The sequence below is a fragment of the Pelophylax lessonae genome, assembly GCF_965119305.1.
Source record: "Pelophylax lessonae genome assembly, chromosome: 4".
Classification (NCBI taxonomy): domain Eukaryota; kingdom Metazoa; phylum Chordata; class Amphibia; order Anura; family Ranidae; genus Pelophylax; species Pelophylax lessonae.
In genome coordinates, this window is record NC_138771.1 from 185,444,719 (window position 1) to 185,468,604 (window position 23,886).

The 23,886-nt window shown below is 39.2% G+C and overlaps 1 protein-coding gene across 2 annotated transcripts in view; it reads left to right on the plus strand.

The window, feature by feature from the left end:
• HGF (hepatocyte growth factor) overlaps window positions 1-23,886 on the plus strand; it is a 156,040-nt gene that overhangs the window by 30,601 nt on the left and 101,553 nt on the right. For both annotated transcript variants that reach the window (XM_082256600.1, XM_082256601.1), the window contains exons 2-4: window positions 8,914-9,079; window positions 11,832-11,944; window positions 13,968-14,082. In XM_082256600.1, coding sequence (XP_082112726.1) covers window positions 8,914-9,079; window positions 11,832-11,944; window positions 13,968-14,082 — 394 coding nt within the window. The remainder of the gene's footprint in view (window positions 1-8,913; window positions 9,080-11,831; window positions 11,945-13,967; window positions 14,083-23,886) is intronic.

The following is a 23,886-nucleotide window of genomic DNA, read 5'->3' on the forward strand; positions in this document are numbered from 1 at the left end:
TGGGGGCCCCCTTGTTAAAGGGGGCTTCCAGATTTTGATAAGCCCCCCACCCGCAGACCCCCACAACCACAGCCCAGGGGGGACAATGAGATTTGGGGGGGCCATGTTGAGGGCATGCGACCTGGCATGGCCTGCCAAGCTGCATGTTTGGATAATGGTCTGGTATGGATTTTGGGGGGACCTCATGCCATTTGTTTTTAAAATTCTGTCATAGGGTTCCCCTTAACCACTTAAATACAGGGCACTTTTCTGAGGGAAATATTGGTCAGCTTGACATGGCATAGTTCCTGGTCTTCACCATTTGCGTCTATGGAAAATCTTGGTCAGCTTGGCATGGCACTGCTCCCTGTCTTTAACATTGGCCTCTATGGGAAATATTGGTCAGCTTGGCAAAGCACTCCTGGCAAAAAAACAAAGAAAGGGCACATCGACCTAGCGCATTATCCTCAATAATAGGCTTTATTTATGCAACATATAAAATGGCTACTCACAAACACAGGTGTAAAAATGATCATAACAAGCTCAGTTGCTCCAGTGTCAGGAATAGTCCATATGGGCTATTCCTGACACTGGAGCAACTGAGCTTGTTATGATCATTTTTACACCTGTGTTTGTGAGTAGCCATTTTATATGTTGCATAAATAAAGCCTATTATTGAGGATAATGCGCTAGGTCAATGCGCCCTTTCTTTGTTTTTTTGCCGGTAGTACCGTTGGACTACCCCAGTCCTTTTTGGGCTGCAAGACCTAGCCATCCAAGACGCCAGCTATAAGTCCCGTGGTGTGTGGTCATGGGAGTTTGGATTCTAAGCGCAGGAGAAGGGTGGTATCACCTTATTGTTTTGGCAAAGCACTCCTCCCTGTCTAACATTGGTGTCTATGGGAAATATTGGTCAGTTTGACATGGCACTGTTCCTGAACTATGAGTGACAGGGACACAAAACTTGGGGAGCACGGAGAGGGGATCCAAGACTACAACATATCAATACATTTTAAAAGTGGAGCATGCCTTTACACTACACTGACTGCACTAAACGTACTCAACACTCTATCCACTAACTACCTGCCTAATCTCTATTGAAACACACTATACACGGCTTCAGTGTAAGCAGCAGCCTTATATAGTGTGGGGCTTGGACCTAGCCCCTGAGGCATGATTGGCTAAAGGCACCTTGCCTTTGGCCAATCATGGCTCTGACAGGACATTGTGCTGTGATTGGCCAAAGCATTCAGGTCAGGTGCATGCTTTGACCAATCATCAGTAATCAATGCACTGCAACAGAAATTCCCGCCAAACACCCCATTTGTTCGTGTGTTCTGCTGATTTGTACAGGGGGAAAAATGATATCTCTCTCTGGAGTATGGTTATGGAATGATACCTCCTATGTTTATAGCTGGTACATACAATTTGAAGGGAAGCCTTTTAACTGCACTAGGATGGAGCAAAAAATGTAATTTCTTCAGTCTAGTTGTAAGAATATTGCGCTCACTACTACTACTGGCTTTACTTTTGGCTTGTTGGTAGCAGGAATTGGTGCAATAGCCAAAGCACATAAAAGGTTAATTCCAACTAAAACATTTTTTTGTTGTTGTTGCTATACAAACTGGGCTCTGAAGCATTTCATGTTGGATAAGCATTCCACTTACATTAATCAGAATATCAAAGGCCAAATGGGACCTGTGGTCAGAGGATTATAATGTGTAACGTTTGCCAGTGTGGTCATCCCATAGTGGAAAAAATAATATTATTCCCTGCTGCTTGTGGTGATCCTGAAGGATTTGGTAACATATGGCTCCTTTCATAGTGTGTGTGCTGAGCAACTTTTTTTTCTGTGGAAAGAAGTAAAAGGCAGAATCTATTGGCCTTTAGGCAATGATTTCAGTTCTGCCCAGTTCCCGGGTCTGCTGTATCTAAGGACAGATATCTGCTTTACAGTAAATATTGGAAAATACATTAGTAATATTTTTATTTTCTGTTTGATTTTTTCAAAATGGTGCAAAACAGTAAAAGCTTTTATGTCAAAATGAGTGAAATACAAACATGAAGAATAATTTATAAATGTGAATCCACAGTAGCGCCATAATATCACCAAAACAATTCAATGATTCATAGATAAAAAATAGTGAACAAAATATAGTGAAAAAACAAAAAGAAGTCATCCCATAACAGTCCTCTTAACAAAAGATAATTCCACACAAAAAAATATATCCCAGTGATGTCCAATTAGGATTAATCACTAAACAAACTTCACCACCACTGTGTGTCAATTCTGACCATCAGATGGCAACTCACCAGATCATGTTGCCCCCCCATTCTCATGGTTGAGCAAACAGGCTAAAAAAGTCATCTGTTAGAAAAATCCCTAGTGAGCCAATCCACTTCTCCACCCCTCTTGCAGTAAGGCTGCACATCCTTGGGTATATATCGTATAAAAGAGAAATGCCCAATCTTTTTTTTTTTAACCAAAATCCAATCAACTCACATGTCTTAAATCTTGTATACAACATTGTAATGCTCATAACATAGTAGGGCGATCCCCTGTTAGTGATGATTATGGCTGCCATACAGTCGCAGTGCGTGACTCACTGTAATTTCCCAGTGCCCCCTCCATTCATAGAGCTTTTTTTTTTTTTATAGAAACCATTGTGCAGTTTCAGTGTGAATGGTGGAATTGGGCAGAAAGGGTGGACTTAGTCAGGCTGTCTTTATGAGAGCCTGTGACTGCCCCTAAGTTGCATTAACCCTCTCTAGCAGATTACAGCGGTGGGGGGGGGGGGGGGTGTCGCAGGATAGAGGAAGAATTTCTCTAACAGAAGAGGAATTATTTTGCTTTGTCCTTTAAAAAAATAAATAAATAAATAAATAAAATGTGCTTCTACCTTCCTGTTTTAGCTGATAATAAAGCATTCTAAAGCCCTGGACTTTTAAATACATGGTGTCAGCCCTGCCTACTTATCTGATGGATTAAAGAAGAAAACAGACCTCTTTTCATCTCTATCCCATTTCCCATTTCTAAAATTCCTCCTTGTGCACAGGTAAACAAATATAACAAAATGCTTCAAATGGTTTATTTATAAGTGCAAAAGGAAGAAATAAGGCAATTTCATTCTTAGGGTTTACAAACATTAATGTATGAAAAAAATGAACCTGACCCTTTTTGTTTAAAGCAACACACCACAACACACAGCATATGTGTGCTGTGGTGTACTGCAAGACAATTATTGTATCCAATAATGTAGCTGTGCATTTGGGTGCCACTGTAAATGGTAACACTGTGTAACATGCAATACCGCAACGCACTGGTTGAATGTTAATTTTAGTAATTGCAATAATCAAATACAAAGAAAATCAGAGTCTAATTTGCATTTCTCTGTATTGTTAAACATTTATAGCTGCCAATTTTTTTCTGTATAGGAATAACACATTTAATATTTTGCATGTGTGTTTTATGAATGTAGTAATTAAGCAAGCAATAAACAATAATGGTATTTTTGTTGGTAATGGAAAGAGCAAAAACAACAAAAAGTAACCTATAACAACAACACTAAACATAATTTATTGGACCACTGTGGGTCAGAATGCCCATTTTATAGGAAGTGTCTACAAAGTAGAAACATTGGGATTGATTAGTATCCCGTCTTTTATGTAGAAAACTGAATGTATGGTAAATTAAGGTGGGGTCATACTTGTATTTGCCCATACACTTAGGGATTAATAACTTTGCCTGAATATAGTAATGGTAGTTTACTTAAGTTTGAAGTGAAGTGCAGTGCCATGAATCTGCAATCACCTCAAACATCCAATTGTGGACGATGGAAGATCTAATTTTTTTTTTTAGTGTTCGCTTAAAGCTAAACTCTGGGTAAAATTAAATGTTAACTTTGCAGTGACTCTCCTAGGCACTGCAATGGTTAAATGCTAATTTTTGTATAAGGAGAACATAAAAAGCAGTTTTACTCACCTTATTACTTGCTCTCGCAAGCTTACTCCCAGCCACATGACCAGTCTTCCAAAGTTGCTTCTCTTTACCTTCCCACTGGTGGTGGCAGACATCATCACATACCATGTAGGTTAAGAAGTCATGCATTATAAGTGAGCACACTGATGGCCTGCCCACAACCCAGGGCAACATAGAAAGAATAATAGGGATGGCTTCCAGGCGAATGATGGTAAGGTAAGTAAAATAGCTTTTTCTCTTCACCCTAGACAAAAATGAGCATTTACCCTCACAGTGCAGTGGCAGCAGCAGCAGAGGGGGGTTGGATGCGATGCAGGGGTAACTTTTTATTTGTTAATTTAGTTCACTCTGCTGTGGGGAAACCATCCCTTTTCACAAATAGTGAAACTCAATCAACCTCTATAGGATGAAGGCAACCAAACCAACTAAAGAAAACCATGTTTCATTAAAATTTCATCTTTAATATTGAATAAAATGAAATTGAACTACAAATTTTACAAACCACAAAACGGCTGCAATGAGCCACAGTTAGCTTATGTATGGTTGACATCAGTTAGCAAATACATGTTAGGTGGTACTCCACCAAAACCATTGCATTGTATAGCTCTAGTATTCCACACAGTCGCTTGCTTAATGGAATCGGGTATCCAATGCATTTTGAGATCCTTCTTCAGAGATGTATATTTTTACTTTTTATTTTACCCAGAGTATAGCTTTAACTACACTTTACTGCTCTTGACTTCACACTTTAGTGAATCAGGCCCCTAGTGTTTAACGGATTTAGATTTGCGAGGAGATCTGTAAGTGGAAGCATTCTAGGGTGTAGATCAGCCTTTTTCAACCTTTTTAACATTAAAATACATTTCTGGGATCAGGGAACCCCTGCTGATAATTATTATATCTACAGCACAGGGTATACTATTCTGATAGTCAAAAAGAAAAATACTCCTTACATTAAGGGTTATTAGGCAGAATCCCTCTTTATAAATAGCTTAGAAGATCAATGGTGTCGGTAGTTACTCATCTAAGAGGCAGAAGTTGCTCATTGCTCAAGCAAAAAAAAAAAAAACCCTGGTTGAGGAAGGCTGATGGGAATTATTGGTGAGTTGTAGGGAAGGATATATTTTTGAAGAGTGTGGGATTGTGGAATTTTGGGTTTCTCTAGTAGTCTTTTGTGTTACAGACTTTTACATGCTAAAAGTATCATCTAACCTCAATGTGACATTTATGTTTAAATTTGAATACTTTTGTTTCTAAAAATAAAAGCTTTCATGATCTAAAAATAGCTATGATTTTTTAGTTGGTGTTAGGTTTCATTGGTGTTTGAAATATAAAGAGGTGTTAGGCCTTTAAGAAATGGTGAAATGTCCCTTTATCACTTTCTTTTGACTTGGAATATTTTATAAATGTGATTCTAGTATAGTAGAACTTTACATGACTACAAGATATGTACTCAGCTGTATAGTCCCACCAACACAAAGCAAGAGCTGGTGTTACTGTTATATTGGTAAAATACTATAATCCACAGTAAATCTGTGCGCGTAGGTTGACGCATGCTTTGCAGCTAACCAATTCAAGTCCTGGCTATGCGATGTAGTAACGGTCCTGGACCTCACCCTCACCTGTAATACTATGAATTAAGGAAACCTGTGCTAACACAGATATGTATGTTTTACCTCCTACTTGCCTGTCTGTCAGTATTTTATGCATCTGGAACAGTTATAGTATACATAACAGCAGCACTGACTTGAACCTGACTTTGCATGGTACATGCTGGTTCTGGGTTAGTGACATACTAAAATCAATGACAACAAAGCAAACAACATTTTTAGAAGGAAGTCAGCAACTGCAGCCTTTAGGTTTTTTCTCAGTACAGATTTATTTTAAGGTTTGTTCTTATCCATATCATTAGTGATTTCTGTCATTACATCTGACCTTTTGAGAACGTGTCACATAAGTTTCAAAGATTTCACTTTGAATGGTTGTATAGAAAAAGTGTTTTGTGTCCCCTCTTATACAGAAACAATTGAATACTGTCTGTAATACCTTTTTTATTTGCACTGACATACAATTTTTCAAGCTTTTGTCCCCTTCTTTAAGGTTTAAGCAGTACTAATTACCAAAGTTTTAGTGGAATGTTAAAAAAGAAATTTTTTGAAGGAAAAAAATAAGGAAAACAAATAATAAAGTTTGGTTCTATGCACAGCTGCACCAGATTTTGTACTTAGGTCTTCCATAGTGTGGTCTGGTTGTGAGAAATGGTGTCCCACAGGTGTGCAGAACTCCTCTTCTTTATGTTTCTTGATGGTGTGTCTGTGCAAATTAATCCTTTTTCGCAACTTATGTCCTGCTTTTCTAATATAAGATCCTTTGCTACATTTTTTGCATTGGATGAGGTATACAACATTACTGGAGGTGCAGCTGTATGGTCCTGTGATACTGAAGGTCCATTTTGTGTGTGTGACACTTTTTGATAGATTGATTTGATTGCACAGTTTGCAGCGTTTTATATTCATTGATGCCCATCTAGTGCACCTGTTGGTAATTTCATTAACACCAAAGCAGTTAAAGCTGATTAACAACTCCCTCCGCTACTTATGTGACCAGATCAATATTCCAGGTGTTTAATTGACTTGATGCTGTACTCTGATCAAAAAGTGTTCCTTTATTTTTTTTGAGCAGTGTATATTATTATCATATACATTCATAGCATATTTCACAATTTCTTGGGGAGAACTATTCACAAGTGTAAGGTAAATGTTTTAAAGCAAAACTATACTCCCCTTTGATCGAAGTGGCATCCCGGAGCTCCCCTGCTGGCCACTGACATCTTCGTTCAGCTGGCTTCTGAGTCTCAATCACAATTTGCTTTTATTGGCCAGGTGGGGGTGACATCACTAATGCATTGTCTTTCAGTCAGCTTCGGCATTGCCAAATTTTTACAGTGAGCTTGTCTCTTCTGGATTACTAAATCCTGTTTGGTTGTCCATTTTTTTTCACTTTAAGCATCAAATAATAACAAATTATAACACATTAAAAATAATGGCAAAGAGTGGCTGGATAAGGTCTATCAATTTACCAAAAAAGGATGGGCATATTTTATATGGAGTAACCATGGGCAGAGCTTGATTCCTAATTTTTTCCCCTCTAGGCCAAATGTATTGTCTCACCCTACTTTTCCAGTCTACTGGCTAGCCTTACTATCTAACTAAAAAGATCAGACATGATAGTCATTGAAAGAAATTAAAAGGCTGGGAGCAGTGAGGCTGTAAAGACATTCTACATACTCTTTATTATTATTGTATGTATGAATAAGTAGGTACGTACTCAATGAAGTATTCCAACAAAATGTACAAACTGTAGATACATTTCACAATAGGGTCCAAACTGGAAGGTCCTGGCAGGCAGGACAGAACTCTGCCTGCAATTTAGTATATATAGAATGTGTTATCAACAGTCAGCATGATGTGTGGGTGCTTGTCAACATCTTTATTGGATATGCAAAAGTCTCAATTTGTCCAATGATTTCACTCAGGAGACCTTGCCCCCTTTTTAACTTGAGCAGAAGGATTCCAGAGATTTCATTCTGTGCCCAGGAAGTGATGGGTTAGGACCCCTTTCATGGGGTTGGCAAGTGTTGTTCTTCACGATTGATGTGGATCTGCATTGCTGGGCAATGTGATTAACAGTGGATGTAAATTAAGGGATTTTTTTAAATAAATTACTTGTCATAACTGTGTTTATGAGTGTCTTTTTTTCTTTTTTTACTGTGTACATTTTATTGTAAATGATTAGGGGCACTATGTACCCCTTAGTCATTCACAAAGGGGGCCAGAGTTGTGGAAAGAGGCCTTTGTCCACATCAACATGCGGGGTCATTTTGGGGGCATATGGCCTAGTATGGTTAAAGGAGAAGGCTACACAGTTATCCCTCCCTTTCCTAGCCTGCCAGGCTGCATGCTCTGATAAGGTTCTGGCATGAATTTAATTGGGGGAGCCTAAGGTTGTTGCCTTGATTTTAGCATGGATCTCCCTCTAAAATGCATACTAGACTCTTAGGTAATCCTCATGCCCTTAAAGGCCTGGTGTGATTTTGGAGGAAACCCCCACGGCAGATTTTAATTTTTAACAATATCATGCCCCTTTGTGTACATTCACATGACAGCTAGTAATTCTGGCTGATGGCTGAATGGGCCAGGAAGGGATGAGTCCCTAGTCATTAGGACACCAGTGGGTGCCAACTCTTTGACAACCAGTAGCCCTGACTAGGAGCTGTCACATTTAGCAGTGGTAGTATTACAGCTGCTACATTTTTCTCTTACTGCTGTAGCTGGTCTTTAAGTCAACAGGGGTTAAAAAAAAAAAGTGATAAATATTGTAAACTTAAAAAATATCAACTCATGCCTAATGAACACATTTTTTTAGTGAATTGACTACTTCTGAGATCAATAATGCATGGTTTTTTTAGGTAAAAATGAATGTGGCATTTACTGTATCTATTAGTGAATTGACCCCTTTAATTTTGAATATAATTTAAATTTAGAACTGATGATAAGGATATAAAGAAATATGAAAAAGGAAGGAAAGTCAACTGTGGTAGAATTTCTGCCTCATTAAAATACTTCCTGCAATGTCAATCATTTCAGTGTGGTCAGAGTCCTCTTCAGGCTATGGCATATGCTGCCATATGGTGTGGATAAGATATGCTCAGCCTCTTCATTGTAAGTGTTTTGGCTTATTCAGAAGGGGAACTAAAAATGACAATATATGCTTACCTGTGGCAAGCAAACACATTTCAGCTTATTTTTTTTATATATAGACTAACAAGAATGATTATGTGTTATGAGTGCACAAACAAAAATATGACTGGTGCACTCCTTTTTGTAATGTCCTTTAAAATATGATGGTAATATAACATTTACTACACTCAACCTTTTATTTTTCTGTTTCCACAGAGAGCAAAATAAGGAAACGAAACACCCTGCATGATTACACCAAAACATCAGACACCACTTTAACTAGGATTAACAAAGCACTTGAGGTGAAAACAAAGTTTTTCAACACCACAGAGAACTGTGCCAAAAGATGCAGTCGTAACAAAGGACTCTCTTTTACTTGCAAGTAAGTAGCCAGATAGACAGTGTAAATGGTAATATATAGTTACTCAACTTAACTTGTGAGGAAGACATTCTTTTGGTAGCGCTGTGTGTGGCAGATGCCAATTGGTACTAATGTTATGAGTTGTTGCCTTCATCTGCTAGACAGATGTAAAAGTTGGCTTAGTATGCCATGCATCTAAATACAAAAGCTTTTATAATGTCTCTGGTAAATGTGAGCATAGCTGTTGTTTTCAGCAAAATCTAATTAGTAATTCATAAATAATATATTAACAGAGCACTGTTACTGCTTCAGGGAGACCTGTTAAAACTCATTCTTACATATAAACTTTTTATTCATGCACGTATTGCTCTTATTAATCCTGGAAAAAGGATTAGTACATCAAACGATTTAAGCATGGCCTATAAAATTTACCCATCACAAAATCCTTCTAGGGCTAAACCATTCTTCTGATGTTGTTTCCCTGAGATGTGATACCGTAATATATCTTAAGGGGCATTTCGATCGATTACGTTCAGCAAACTGTTGCAGCTTTTTCGTGTGTTTACTTTAGCGGCTGCAAAACATGGGTCAAGCCAAAGGGGATTATCTTTTATAAATATAATTTTATTTATGTTTTTATTGGTAACGAAAATGCTTCCTCATATATAGCTATATACACAGTCACATATTTCTTTAGTAAAATTTAAAAAATTATTAATTATCCATTTTCACACATTAGAAATGAAGGAGAAATCAGCCGCACACCACCAGCTGCTAGGAAGATGAATCCTTTATTAACCACTTGCCGACCGCCGCAAGTACATATACTGCGGCGGTCAGCTCCTCCTGGGCAAAGTGACGTATCGGTACGTCACTCGCCCGCAAACCAATAGGGACTGAGCGCAAGCCACCCGGAGGCACGCTCCCGCCCCCGCTCGTTCACTGCCATCACCGCGCGAGTGACTGGCGGCTCCGATGTCTGCCGGTCACTCGCGATCTCCCGCTGGAGAGGGAGAAAGACATCTCCCTGATGTAACTGCAGAGATCATACGATCCTGCTATGTAGGATCGTATGTCTCTGTGGTTACATCACAAGCCACGCCCCTTTACAGTTAGAATCACACCCCTAGGGACACACAACCCCTGGATCTCTAATAAAGTTAACCCCTCCCCTGCCAGTGTCATTTTTACGGTAACAGTGCATATGTATAGCACTGATTACTGTAGTAATGTCACTGGTACCCCCAAAAGTGTCAAAGATGTCAGTCAAAGGTCCGATCTGTCCACCGCAAAGTCGCAATCCCGCAAAAAAATCACAGATCGCCGCCATTACTAGTTAAAAAAACAATAAAAATGATATAAATCTTTCCCTTTGTTAGTAAACGCAATAACTTTTGCGCAAACCAATCAAAATATGCTTATTGCGATTTTTTTCACCAAAAATATGTAGAAGAAAACAAATTGGCCTAAAATGTCAAAACATTTTGATTTTTACATTTTTTTTAGGGAGGGGGGGGAATTTCATATAGAAAAATGTGAAAAATATTGTTATTTTTTTCAAAATTGATGCTCTTTTTTTGTTTATAGCGCAAAAAATAAAAATCGCACAGGTGATCAAATACCACCAAAAGAAAGCTCTGTTTGTGGGAAAAAAAGGACGTCAATTTCATCTGGGTACAGCATCGCACGACCGCGCAATTGTCTGTTAAAGTCACGCAGTGCCGAATCACAAAATAGGGCCTGGTCTTTGGCAGCCAAATCCTCTGGGCTTAAGTGGTTAACATACGTCAAAGGTACACAGGATACATAGATAGACACGTTTCACACTTTCAAAGTGCTTGTTCACTACCAACCACTTTGAAAGTGTAAAAACGCGTCTGTCTCTGTATCCTTGTACCTTTGACATATGCTAATAAAGGATTCATCTTCCTAGCAGCTGGTGGTGTGGGGCTGATTTCTCCTTAATTTCTACTGTTGCAGTGGTGGCGAGCCGGGGCCAGCACCCACAGCTCCAGGATTGCTCACCTGATTGGTGGTTGTCTTCTCAAGTTAAAACATGGACACAATCACAAAAACAAGTTGTTGTATTTTTTTTCTAAAAGCAAACCTGATAAGTAGCAAAATGAACCTGTGCATTTTTCAATCATAGGTATTGTTCCAAACAGGTTTACAAACAAAGGCAATTAGTTAGCCATCACACTAGAACATTTCTGAGGTTCACGAAGAAGTCCACTGGATGTTGGCTGCTTTGTAAAGTTTGTAATTACTTAAAACCTGATTATTGCCCACAAACAGCGGATACTATCCAACATATGTTTCTGATATTTACAACAGAAATTATTGAGCATGCTGAAAGGTTTCTGATATCAGAAACCGAAGATAAATATGTCTGTGAATTCCTAAAGTATGTACTGTAATTATTCAGTCATTCACCATACATTATTCAATTACTGTAGATGACTCAGGAATCTTTGCTCTCCTTGGGCATATTGGTGGGGAAAAAAAGTGTGCTTGTACCATTGACACTGCCTATATTTATGGTAGTATTGCACCAATTAACCTTCTTATTTTTCTTGTTGTTAGATAAAGTCTACACACTTGTATTGGTTTGTCCTTTAATCATCCTGCCCTTATACAGTCAGCAGCTTAATGAGTCAGTCTACATGCTTTTGATTCTGCCAACCTGTGTGAATCATAAAAAGAGAGGGATTTGTTGAACTACCATTAAAGAGATATGTACGTTTCATGTTAATAAGCATATTATTCTCTTCAGGGCGTTTGCTTTCGATAAAAGCACAAAGAGATGCCACTGGTTTTCTTTCAATAGCTTGTCAAAAGGAGTCAAGACGAAATTTGATAGTGCATTTGATCTTTTTGAAAAGAAAGGTAACATTATTTTCTTTTTTTTTCTTCTCTTTACTTGTGCCTCATGTTCAATGTTTGTCTATATATGTAGTAATAGTCATCATGCCCTTTGACAAGTTTAGTATTTTAAGAATTTTTTTCATTTAGGGAAATGTCCTTTCATGTGTTTGATGTTTCTTGCATGCATGCATGCTTGTCAAAAAGACATTTGTTGTATATAACATGAAACATAATGTGTTGCACAATTTAGAATTACTAATCAGTGTATTTGTTAATTTCAGTATTCATGCATTATGTTTTGCATTAGCCATATGCTGGTACTGCATATTTTCAACTACAGTTGCATTATAGGGAGTAGGTGAGTGAATAAGCAAGATGAATGTAAACCCTCAGTTACCTATGTCTCCTTCATAGAGCAAACAAGTATACAAGAGCCCTATTCCAGTCAGTATCAATATGCTGTCTTGATCAGGGATCCAATTTTACTTGCTAGGCTAGAGATTCTGAAGTGTGCCTTCTATGCCAAGGAGTATAATGACTAGTACTGACACAACCCTCTGAAGAGTGACCTCTCCGCCAAGGAGCAATAATGCCTAGCACTGACATAAGCCTCTAAAGAGTGCCCTCAATGCCAAAGATCATAATGACTGATAATAACATACCCCTCTAAAGACTGCCTTCTATGCCAAACAGTATAGTTATAAAGCGCTTACCAAAGCCTCTGAAGAGTGCCTTCTATGCCAAATAGGATTATGACTACTTCCGAAATGAGCCCCTGAATAGTGCCCTCTATGTCAAAGAGAATAATAACTAGTACAGACAAGAGCCTATGAATAGTGCCCTCCATGCCAAAGAGCATAATGACTAGTACTGACATGAGCCTCTAAAGAGTGCCCTCTATGCCAAAGAGCATAATTATAACGTACTGACCAGAGCCCTTGAAGAGTGCCCTCTATGTCAAATAGCATAGTGACTACGTCTGACATGAGCCTCTGAAGAGTGCTCTCTAGCCAATGAGCATAATGACCAGTACTGATATGAGCCTCTGAAGAGTGCCTTCCATATCAAAGTGCATAATGAGTGATAATGACATACCCCTTTGAAGAGTGCCCTCTATGCCAAAGAGCATAATTATAAAGTACTGACCACCAGAGCCCCCAAAGAGTGTTCTCTATGTCAAATAACATAATGACTACTTCTGACATTAGCCCCTGAAGAATGTCCTCCATGCCAATGAGCATAATGACTAGTACTAACATGAGCCTCTTAAGTGTGCCCTGTATGTCAGAGAGCATATTCACTAGTACAGACATGAGCCTGTGAAGAGTGCCAAAATGCATAACGACTTGCATAATACTGACATAAGACTAGATCCACACACTCAAAGTCTTCTACAGTAGCTATACCAATCTGTATGCTTTCGGATGTCTGGCTATATATTTAGAGGGGGGCACCTAGATTTAACGTTTCTAACAACATCATTTTATAAGTTTAATAATAGGTATAAAGTTGTAAAGGATTTACCTCCTGAGATGATTACACATTTCTGTGGCATGTACTTTAATTGTAGAAATACAGCACTTAGAGTAGACCAGTCCCCTATTATGGGATCTGTTGAAAGATAAAAAGTCATAGTAATATTGTTATTATAGATATAAATATAGAATCAATCAGCCTTTGCGGGTCAATTGCTGCTAAAGCTTAGTGAAATGATATTGTATTTGGTAATGTTCTGTATGTGGAGATTGGGTGAATTTAAGGTGAGCCTAAAATGCCATTTTATTATGTTTTCTAATCAAAATCATAAGAGTTTAGAAAGCTATCTGACTTTTGCTCCTATTGCTATTAGTACTCTGTGATTACTTGATTTATATCTTCTGCATTCCCCTGTTCACGATTGTGCTGTACCATAGATGTATTCTTTAAAGTGCATCTCTATTCCTGGTGTAATTATGGTACAGGTAGCCAACATAAATAGGATACAATAAGGCATTTAATTACTTAATAATTTAACTAATTTATTTGTTTATTTTTGTCACACTAGATTATGTCAGAAATTGTATTCATGGAAAAGGCAGTACCTACAAGGGATCAAGAAATGTAACTAAAAGCGGACTACCGTGCCAACCATGGAGTTCAATGTATCCACATGAACATAGGTAAGATTAGATTATAAACAAAACATTTCCTGTGAAGGATAGTGAGATCTTAAAATGATGAAAACAATTTTAGGAAAAAAAAATGAATCTTACATGTTTTTCTTTATTTGGTGTGGTTACTGGAATCAAAAGGGAATGCATAGTGGTTTTGTTTTCTTTCATTAATTATTATAGTTTTTTTTTTTTTTTTTTTTTTTAGTAAGGTAGATATCAGGAATGTATATTAATATTGTGTATCCTTCTATTCAGCCAGCAGAGGGAGCTCTAGTATCCTAGTAGTGCTGACATGATGACCTTAGCACTACTTTCATGGGTTATTGTATGTGGGAGCAGCAGCATGCCGAGGTGATTCCCCCCTCTCATGATATTGTCAGATCTTTGAGTTCAATGTCACTGGTGACAAAAAAGAATTACTGAGAATACTGTAAAGGACAGGAAGGGAGGGGAGGATTGCAGCCAGACCTGCTTTTTTGTCTTAAAAGGCTCTTGTGGGAATCCTTTTTTAATGTTTTGACTGGAGTTGGCTTTTAACCCTTTCGCTTCCACTGACATATGTCAAACCTTGGCAGCAGTGGGGGTTGTACACACACGGATTGCTGTAGCAGCTCAGAATGCATGTACATCTGACAAGATAACTGTCATTTTTTAGATGGAAGTCATCTGGTTTGCTTCCACGGACCCCCAGAAGTAAAGCCCCCCCCCCCCATGTGACTCCCTCCATGTTTTCTGGGATGCGCTATCCCTCCTGCAGGTCCAGGACCCACGTGAAAGATGTCACCGGGCAGAGGGGAGAAAGACCAGTGATTCACTGATCCCCACTAGCTTTGAAGAAGCCGGAAGCAATGAAGATTTCTTCACTTCCAGACTTTCAGCTTCTGCTACCAATTTCCCCAGGTGCTCTTGTCCGGGGAAGAAGCTAATGTTGTACAATCTGCATTACATTGGCTTATGTGGAGGGAAGATGAGACATTAGGGGTCTAATAGACCACTGATGTCACATTAAAGAGAACATGACACAATTTATATGCTATCACATAAAGGACCCCTATGTGGTAGCAATAAAGCTAACTAAAGAAAACTGTCAAAAATGAAAGGTACTCTCAAATACTTGAAACTCCTTTAAAATATTTGAGTCTTTCTACCCCCACATAGACACATATACGTAAACACATCAGGGATAGCTATGTGCAAAAATATAAATTGCACCACCACACACAAAATTGGCTTATATATTGCTTTTTTTGGGCACTAAAATTAGTGTATTACTAATAGCTAATATTGTGTGGTAGAAAAAATAGAAGCAGTACCACCATATGTACATAATAAAAAGGAATATTACCCAAGCTAAACAATATATAATACAAAGGGGTAACAGCAGAATCCCCATTTTATAAGGCAGGGATGCCTGAAGTTACTATATTACTAGCTATAAGTGTATAATTACTCTACTGTAACCCTTTTATATTATATATTGATTAACTTAGTGGTTACCTGGTCACTTGCATTGATATCTTCTTTTACCTGCTGGTGCTGTCCACCCCCTTAAACTTTGTATTTTTTCCCATTGTGGATGTGCACATCTTGATTTTGGTCCAGATCTGTTTTCACCTCCAGCTGTGTCTTCCCCATATTGGCACTATATGTCTACACTCTAAAAAGTAGCTATTTGCGTGAATAAAAGTAGGCAAGTTTGTAAGAGTAGGGACTAGCTAGATAGGGATCACTTTGACTCAGTTGCCCAGCTTGAACAAGTATTGCAATGTATACTAAGAATTCCCATTGTATAAGCAAATTTTGCTATAGGAAAGGGTTATCAAGTGGAAACACCTACTCAGTTTCTACTACTACATCTACTCTTCGTGTTGTATAAATAAAGCTATTTGTACTTAAGCACTCATTTCTCCATTTTTACTGCATGGTGCAGGTTGGTAACTAAAGGAGACCAGGGATGCCTGAAGTTGTCATATTACTAGCTGTAAGTGTATGCTTACTGTGCTGTAGCCCCTTTGTATTATATGTTGATTAGCTTGGTGGTTGGTTGGTGGTTACTTGTATTGATAACTATTTGTACCTACTGGTACTGTCCATCCTCTTAAACTATATATCTCTATCTATCTATCTATCTATCTATCTATCTATCTATCTATCTATCTATCTATCTATCTATCTATCTATCTATCTATCTATCTATCTATCTATCTATCTATCTATCTATCTATCTATCTATCTATCTATCTATCTATCTATCTATCTATCTATCTATCTATCTATCTATCTATCTATCTATCTATCTATCTATCTATCTATCTATCTATCTATCTATCTATCTATCTATCTATCTATCTATCTATCTATCTATCTATCTATCTATCTATCTATCTATCTATCTATCTATCTATCCCCAAAGCAGGCATAGAGGCACTCACAGGTCTGCACCACAGACAAAACAATGCAACAGTATTTTAGTGGAGCTTGGTCCATATTTTTCAAGAACAAGATGGAGTGAGTCCCATCAGAACATTCACAATAAAATACTGTTAGTTTGTTTTATCTCAGCTGCAAGATCAGTGAGTGCCTCCATATCTGTTTTGGATTTGTATGTACTGAATCTCTAGAATTTCTACATAGGGGCTGATTTATTAAAACTGAAGAGTGCGAAATCTGGTTCAGCTCTGCATAGAAAGCACACAGCTTCCAGGGTTTTTTTTTTTTTTCAAAGCCTAATATAACAAGATGAAAGTACAAGCTGATTGGCTACTATGCACAGTTATGTCAGATTTTGCGCTCTCCAGTTTTAGTAACTCATCCCCTTAGAGTGTGATGGCTATCCTTTAAAATGTACTGTATATATATATATATATATATATATATATATATATATATATATATAGATAGATAGATAGATAGATATATATACAGTATCTCACAAAAGTGAGTACACCCCTCACATTTTTGTAGATATTTTATTATATCTTTTCATGTGGCAACACTGAAGAAATTACACTTTTCTACAATGTCAAGTAGTGATTTTACAGCTTGTATAACAGTGTAAATTTGCTGTCCCCTCGAAATAACTCAACATACAGCCATTATTGTCTAAACCGCTGGCAACAAAAGTGAGTACACCCCTAAGTGAACATCTCCAAATTGGGCCCAATTGGCCATTTTCCCTCCCCGGTGTCATGTGACTCATTAGTGTTACAAGGTCTAAGGTGTGAATGGGAAGCAGGTGTGTTAAATTTGGTGTTATCACTCTCACTCTCTCATACTGATCACTGGAAGTTCAACATGGAACCTCATGCCCGAGGATCTGAAAAAAATAATTGTTGCTCTACATAAAGATGGCATAAGCTATAAGAAGTTTGCCAAGACCCTGAAACTGAGCTGCAGCATGGAGGCCAAGACCATACAGTGGTTGAACAGGACAGGTTCCACCCAGAACCAGCCTCGCCATGGTCAACCAAAGAAGTTGAGTGCACGTGCTCACCGCCCTATCTAAAGGTTGTCTTTGGGAAATAGACGTATGAGTTCTGCCAGCATTGCTGTAGAGGTTGAAGGGGTGGGGGTCAGCCTGTCAGTGCACAGACCATACGCCGCACACTGCATCAAATTGGTCTGCATGGCTGTTGTTCCAGAAGGAAGCCTCTTCTAAAGATGGTGCAAAAGCAAGCCCGTAAACAGTTTGCTGAAGACAAGCAGACTAAGGATATGGATTACTGGAACCATATCCTGTAGTCTGATGAGATCAGGATAAACGTATTTGGTTCAGATGGTGTCAAGCATGTGTGGTGTCAACCAGGTGAGGAGTACAAAGACAAGTAAATCTTGCCTACAGTCAAGCATGGTGGTGGGAGTGTCATTGTCCGGCACTGGGGAGCTACAGTTTATTGAGGTAACCATGAATGCTAACATGTACTGTGACATACTGAAGAAGAGCATGATCCCCTCTGTTCAGAGACTGGGCCACAGGGCAGTATTTCAACATGATATCGACCCCAAACACACCTCCAAGATGACCACTGCCTTGCTAACTAAGCTGAGGGTAAAGGTGGTGGACTGGCCAAGCATGTCTCCAGACCTAAACCCTATTAAGCATCTTCCTCAAACGGAATGTGGAGGAGTGCAAGGTCTCTAATATCCACCAGCTCAATGATGTCATCATGGAGGAGTGGAATAGGACTCCAGTGGCAATCTGTGAAGGTCTGGTGAACTCCATGTCCAAGAGGGTTTAAGGCAGTGCTGGAAAATAATGGTGGCCACACAAAATATTGACATTTTGGGCAAACTTTGGACATTTCCACTTAGGGGTGTAATCACTTTTATTACCTGCAGTTTAGAAATTTTATTTTATTGCCTGCAGTTATTTTAGGGGACAGCAAATATACACTGTTATACAAGCTGTACACATTGTAGCAAAGTGTCATTTCTTCAGAGTTGTCACATGAAAAGATATATTAAAATATTTACAAAAATGTGAAGGGTGTACATACTTTTGTGAGATAATGTAAATGTGTATATATATATATACCGTACATTAAAAAAGATACACAAAAACTGTTTAAAAAGACAGCTTTTTTTAAACAACATTTTCCCTAGTAGCTAATTTGTTTACCCTTCCAGCTTCCAGTGCTCTACTCTCTTCTCTTCAGTGTCTGTTTGCAGTGAAAGTTACAAATTACCATGTCCATTCCTTGACAGATAAAATCTAAATTCCTTCACACCTGGAAATAGTGCTAATTATAACATGTAGGGAAATACCATTCACTGTCCTGGCCATTTAGTTTTTATTGTTTACCTATTGACCAGAGATTATAGATAAGAAACTACTTGAAATTGTTGGGAGGTTTGCAAATTGTGATTATTAGGTGTCTATATAGTTCATTGTTCACATTAGTCTGATATGAGTGATAACCTAGAACATCATTTTTCAACATATTAGTCAGTGCCTCTGCCCTACGGTAATCACCTGCTTGAAGGAAACTGAGATTGACTGGCCTGAGCAGAGTACAGATGTAATGACATTCCTTTCTATGCAGATAATCCCATAGTCAGTTGTAGAAAAACATTAGAGTAACATTAACATTTTAGCCAAAATGATCATAATGATTAAATGTATTTTTGTTATGTAAGTAGTGTTATTTTACTCAGCAGTTATAAAAAGTAATAAAAATAATTTCACACTGGCATTAAAAGCAGGCCTTTGAGAGGCGTCCCTCAAATGCCTATGCACAAGATACAATAGACATATAGTATGCTGTTCACACTATCAAAACATGAAGCGTAGTGGCACGTTGCTTCAAAGTTAAAGCCTCATGACGAGTCAGGAGGCGTTTGAAGCCTGCTCTGGCAGGCAGTGGCAGAGCAGTTGCCGGGTGTTAGGACTAGCTTATTAACTGTAATGGAAAAGTTGTTTGTGGCGCAGTTTTAACGTGCCTTAACGCTCATCAAACGCTTTAGAAATGCCCATATGGCGTTTGGGGAGCATTTTTAACTCCTCATCAATGCTTGTAAAATGCCAGTCTAAAGCCATACTAAAGCTCATTAAAGCAGTTGTTAAGTGTTAGAAATTTAGTCTGTGTGTACAAGCCAGTGGCGGCCGGTGTCCAGAGGGCGCAGGGGCCCCGCCCCCCCATCCATGCATCCGGCCCCCTAATCTGCATGCAGGGGCGCCGGACGCATGGAGTTCAATTGGGATTTTTTGGCATCACCTGATTAGAGCCAGAGGCTCTAATAGGACGATGCAAAGGGTGGACCCCGGGGCGCAGAGCAGTGCGTCCCGAGCCCACCCATTGTGTGACAATAGCGAATGAAAATTCGCTATTGTCACACAGATCCTCCTCGTGGCCAATCAGGAAGCGCATCCGATATGCGCTTCCTGATTGGCCGCAAGGCAAACTTCATGCCATTAGCCGAGGAGGAGGCGGTAGCGGAAGGACTGGAGGAGACTCGCCGCCGGTCACCGGGACTGAGGAGAAGCCGCCCGCCGCCGCTGCTGCTCCAGGTAAGTAAGGGGGAACACGCTGATCTCTGCATTGGGGGCATGTATGCTGGTCACTATATTGGGGGCACGCACGCTGATCTCTGCATTGGGGGCATGTATGCTGGTCACTACATTGCGGGCATGTATGCTGGTCACTACATTGGGGGCATGTACACTGGTTACTGCATTGGGGGCACGCACGCTGATCTCTGCATTGGAGGAATGGTATGCTGGTCACTGCATTGGGGGCATGTATATTGGTCACTGCATTGGAGGCACGCACGCTGATCTCTGCATTGGGGGAATGGTATGCTGGTCACTACATTGGGGGCATGTATGCTGGTCACTGCATTGGGGACATGTATGCTGGTCATTGCATTGGGGGCATGTACGCTGGTCACTGCATTGGGGGCATGTACGCTGGTCACTGCATTGGGGGCATGTACGCTAATCTCTGCATTGGGGGAATGGTATGCTAGTCACTGCATTGAAGGGGGCATGTATGCTGGTCACTACATTGGGGGCATGTATGCTGGTCACTGCATTGAAAGGGGGCATGCTGGTCGCTGTGCATTGAAAGGGGGCACGTTGGTCACTCTGCATTGAAAGGGGGCATGCTGGTCTCTCTGCATTGAAAGGGGGCACGCTGGTCTCTCTGCATTGAAAGGGGGCACGCTGGTCTCTCTGCATTGAAAGGGGGCACGCTGGTCTCTCTGCGTTGAAAGGGGGCACACTATACCTTAATTACTGAAGGCCCCTTTCACACTTTTGCGACCTCAAAGTCACACAATTTTTTACAGCGTTTTTTGCCGCAAAGCAATGCCTATTACATTTTTCTGTTTGCGCCCCCCAAAAATTTTGAGCACCAGCCGCCACCGGTACAAGCCCTTTCATTCATGCTGGGACATACTTGTCATGTGAATGTTTGGATTTGCATGGAAAAAACATTCAAGAAGAAAGAAGGATCCATCACTAAGCACAGTGATCCATCACTGAAAACAAATTACTTTGAAGAGACATATTATGATCCTTACAGGTGCTTGACAACTGTCTACTGAAAAGGAAATAGTTCATTTTGCTATATAGACAAAAGAACTGTCCAATGGGGTCTTGACTTCTGGAAGCATGACAGGATTTCTAGGTGGTCCTTAGCATCCTTTCTGTTTAGTGGTGCAGTAAAACAGGCCACCATTGGCTGTGGCTACATATAGGGTTGGTTGATTGCCAAATAAAAGTGAAATTGATGGGTGGAACTAAAGACCTGAGGACATGTAGCAATCTTCAAAGTCCCCACCCTCTTTTTCATTTTTTGTTTACTGTCACTTTATTGATGGACTTTTTGACAGCATTGAAATGGTCCCCTGAGGCCCTTGGTTTGTTCGATAACTGTCTGGAGTGATGGAACTGAAGGCAGGAATTTTGGCTATTAATGCCTGTTAAGTGCTCACAGTTTATCTGTGGTTAGCTAAGAGGTATTTTAAAAGCCCAATTTCTGGAAAAAAAATGAAAGTTTTTCCTTCTTTTACTTTCCTGATTGCTCCCTCTGCAAACAGTGCTCCCCTATGCTCTGGCAGTGCAGTGTCCATTGGCATCCTCACATCTAATGCAGGGTTTTGAATGGGTCTTGATGATATCAGAACTTTAGAGTGCTAGAGCATGTGGGAAAAGATGCAACTGGGACTGGCCCAGCAGAATGAAGTAGCCCAAAAGTAAATCAGCTTTGCCATGCCCCTTTATGGTTATTGGTTTAGACCATTTATTGTCAATTTGGTTTATTCCAATAAATCTGTGGCCTTGCCCTTTCTAACACTAACAGCTCTTGTGAAGCTATTTGGGGAAAAAAGGGCCTACTTTTGGGAAAAAAAGGTTTTAAACCTGTGTACTTTATGTTGCACACCCTCGTCACATTTGTGCACAAACCTGGATTACTTATGGCTTTGCTCAACCACCGAGCATACTGAGTTGACAGTTGTCAATCAATATGACTTTGCAAATTCAACATGGAACCAGAATTTGTGCATATGAACTTAGAACTACAAAACACTGCTTTTATTATTGTTGCTTTTACAGCATACTACACAGTCATACTTTACAAAGGTCACCTGACAAATAAAGTATCCACACACAATTTTGTTTATATACCCTGAAAAAAAGCTGATGATGTCATTAGTACAAACTGATGTGCAAATCAATTATGGGAAAAAATTAAATATATGAACATTTGCTGTTTGTTAATGTGTGGGCTGGAATTCACAGAACGACATCATTACAACATCTGCTTTTGAGAAGGTGGTTTCCATGTTTATGTAAAGGAATGTCCTCTGTTGAAATTGTAATTTGGGACTATTTTCTGCATTTATTTTACAAGGCTGGTTCGCAACAATGATCTGTTTTATGTAATTTGTGGAAAAAACAGAACTAAAAATTGAGCCAGCCCCTTTCTTGTTAATGACTTATTTCCTGTTCTTGTGTGTGTGCTCACAAGTGCGACATTTAGAGAAAGGTCAAACTTACTGTGTTATATGAGCCAATTTCCATTTTGTACTGTGATCTGTATTTGCAGTCAAAATTGTGATGCCTGTTTTCAATATACAACATGTAAGTGATGTTACTACTATGATATAGTGTAATACTATGTGAAATTGCTAATACACATGGAGAGCCATGTGTCCTGTCCTGGACTTGACCTTATTGAGTAGTATGGCACCTTTACATGTAAACCACTGCACCACAACACATTGACCTTTGTCTAAAGCAAACAACATATGATATAAAAGAGTGAATGATGTATTATATGATGTAAAAGAGTATATGACTTACAATAAAGCAGGCAGCTTATAGAAATTACATTTTAATGACTTCATTAAATCCCAACATTTATGCAGTTGGTGATTTAAAGTGTTTCTAAAGGCTAAACATTTTTTAACCTAAAGCATTCCTTGCGTTAAGATAAGAAATGTTTAAGCATTAGCATCCTCCTCACCCCCTCCCCCTTGTACTTACCTGAGCCCTCATTCTATCCAGCACTGTGCACATCTGCAACTCTTCTCTCCCCTCACTTCCTGGCTTTGCTGGCTTTGCAGGGGCACTGGGAGCCATTGTCAATCAAAGCCAGTGATGGGGAAGGGGGGGGGAGCGAGACCAGCTGTCTGTGTCAATGGATGCAGCAGTGGGGCTCGGGAGTGAGCACGCACGAGTGCCCCATCTTATTATGGGGCAGTGGACAGAGAGGAGGGGCCCGGAATACCAGTGGGAGACCTAAGAGGAGGAGTTTTGCAAAAGCTCTGTACAATTCTATTGCACAGAGCAGGTAAGTATAGACATGCTTATATTTACAACTGCTTTAATCTTACAGAACTAATTTTATTGACATCCAATAGGATGCACCTCCTATTTACTTCTGTTGGCGACACCGAATAATCTGACCATACAAAAAATAACTCTCTTGCTGACTAACTGATCTAAAAAAGATATTGAATGGACTAAGACAACTTACCATCTACAGTTTACAAAATTAAATCTATGTGGTAGCAATGTTGGTCAGCTGTGTTATTTTGTTCACTTTTTTTTAATCAAAAGCTGGTTAAAAGAAGTTAAAAAATTGAATAACATTTTTGTGTGTGGCGGGCATATGAGTTTATCTTAACCTAATGAAATGTATCCTTTTAATAGAAATCAGTCATTTATTACAGTCACAGGATTAAATAATGAGTTTGGCTGGTTTTTAAGGGTTACTGCACACTGAACTTTGCATTGTATTATTAAGGTCATTATACGATACAGTATATATTTTTTTCAAGCTGAAATCTAATATTAGTTTTATA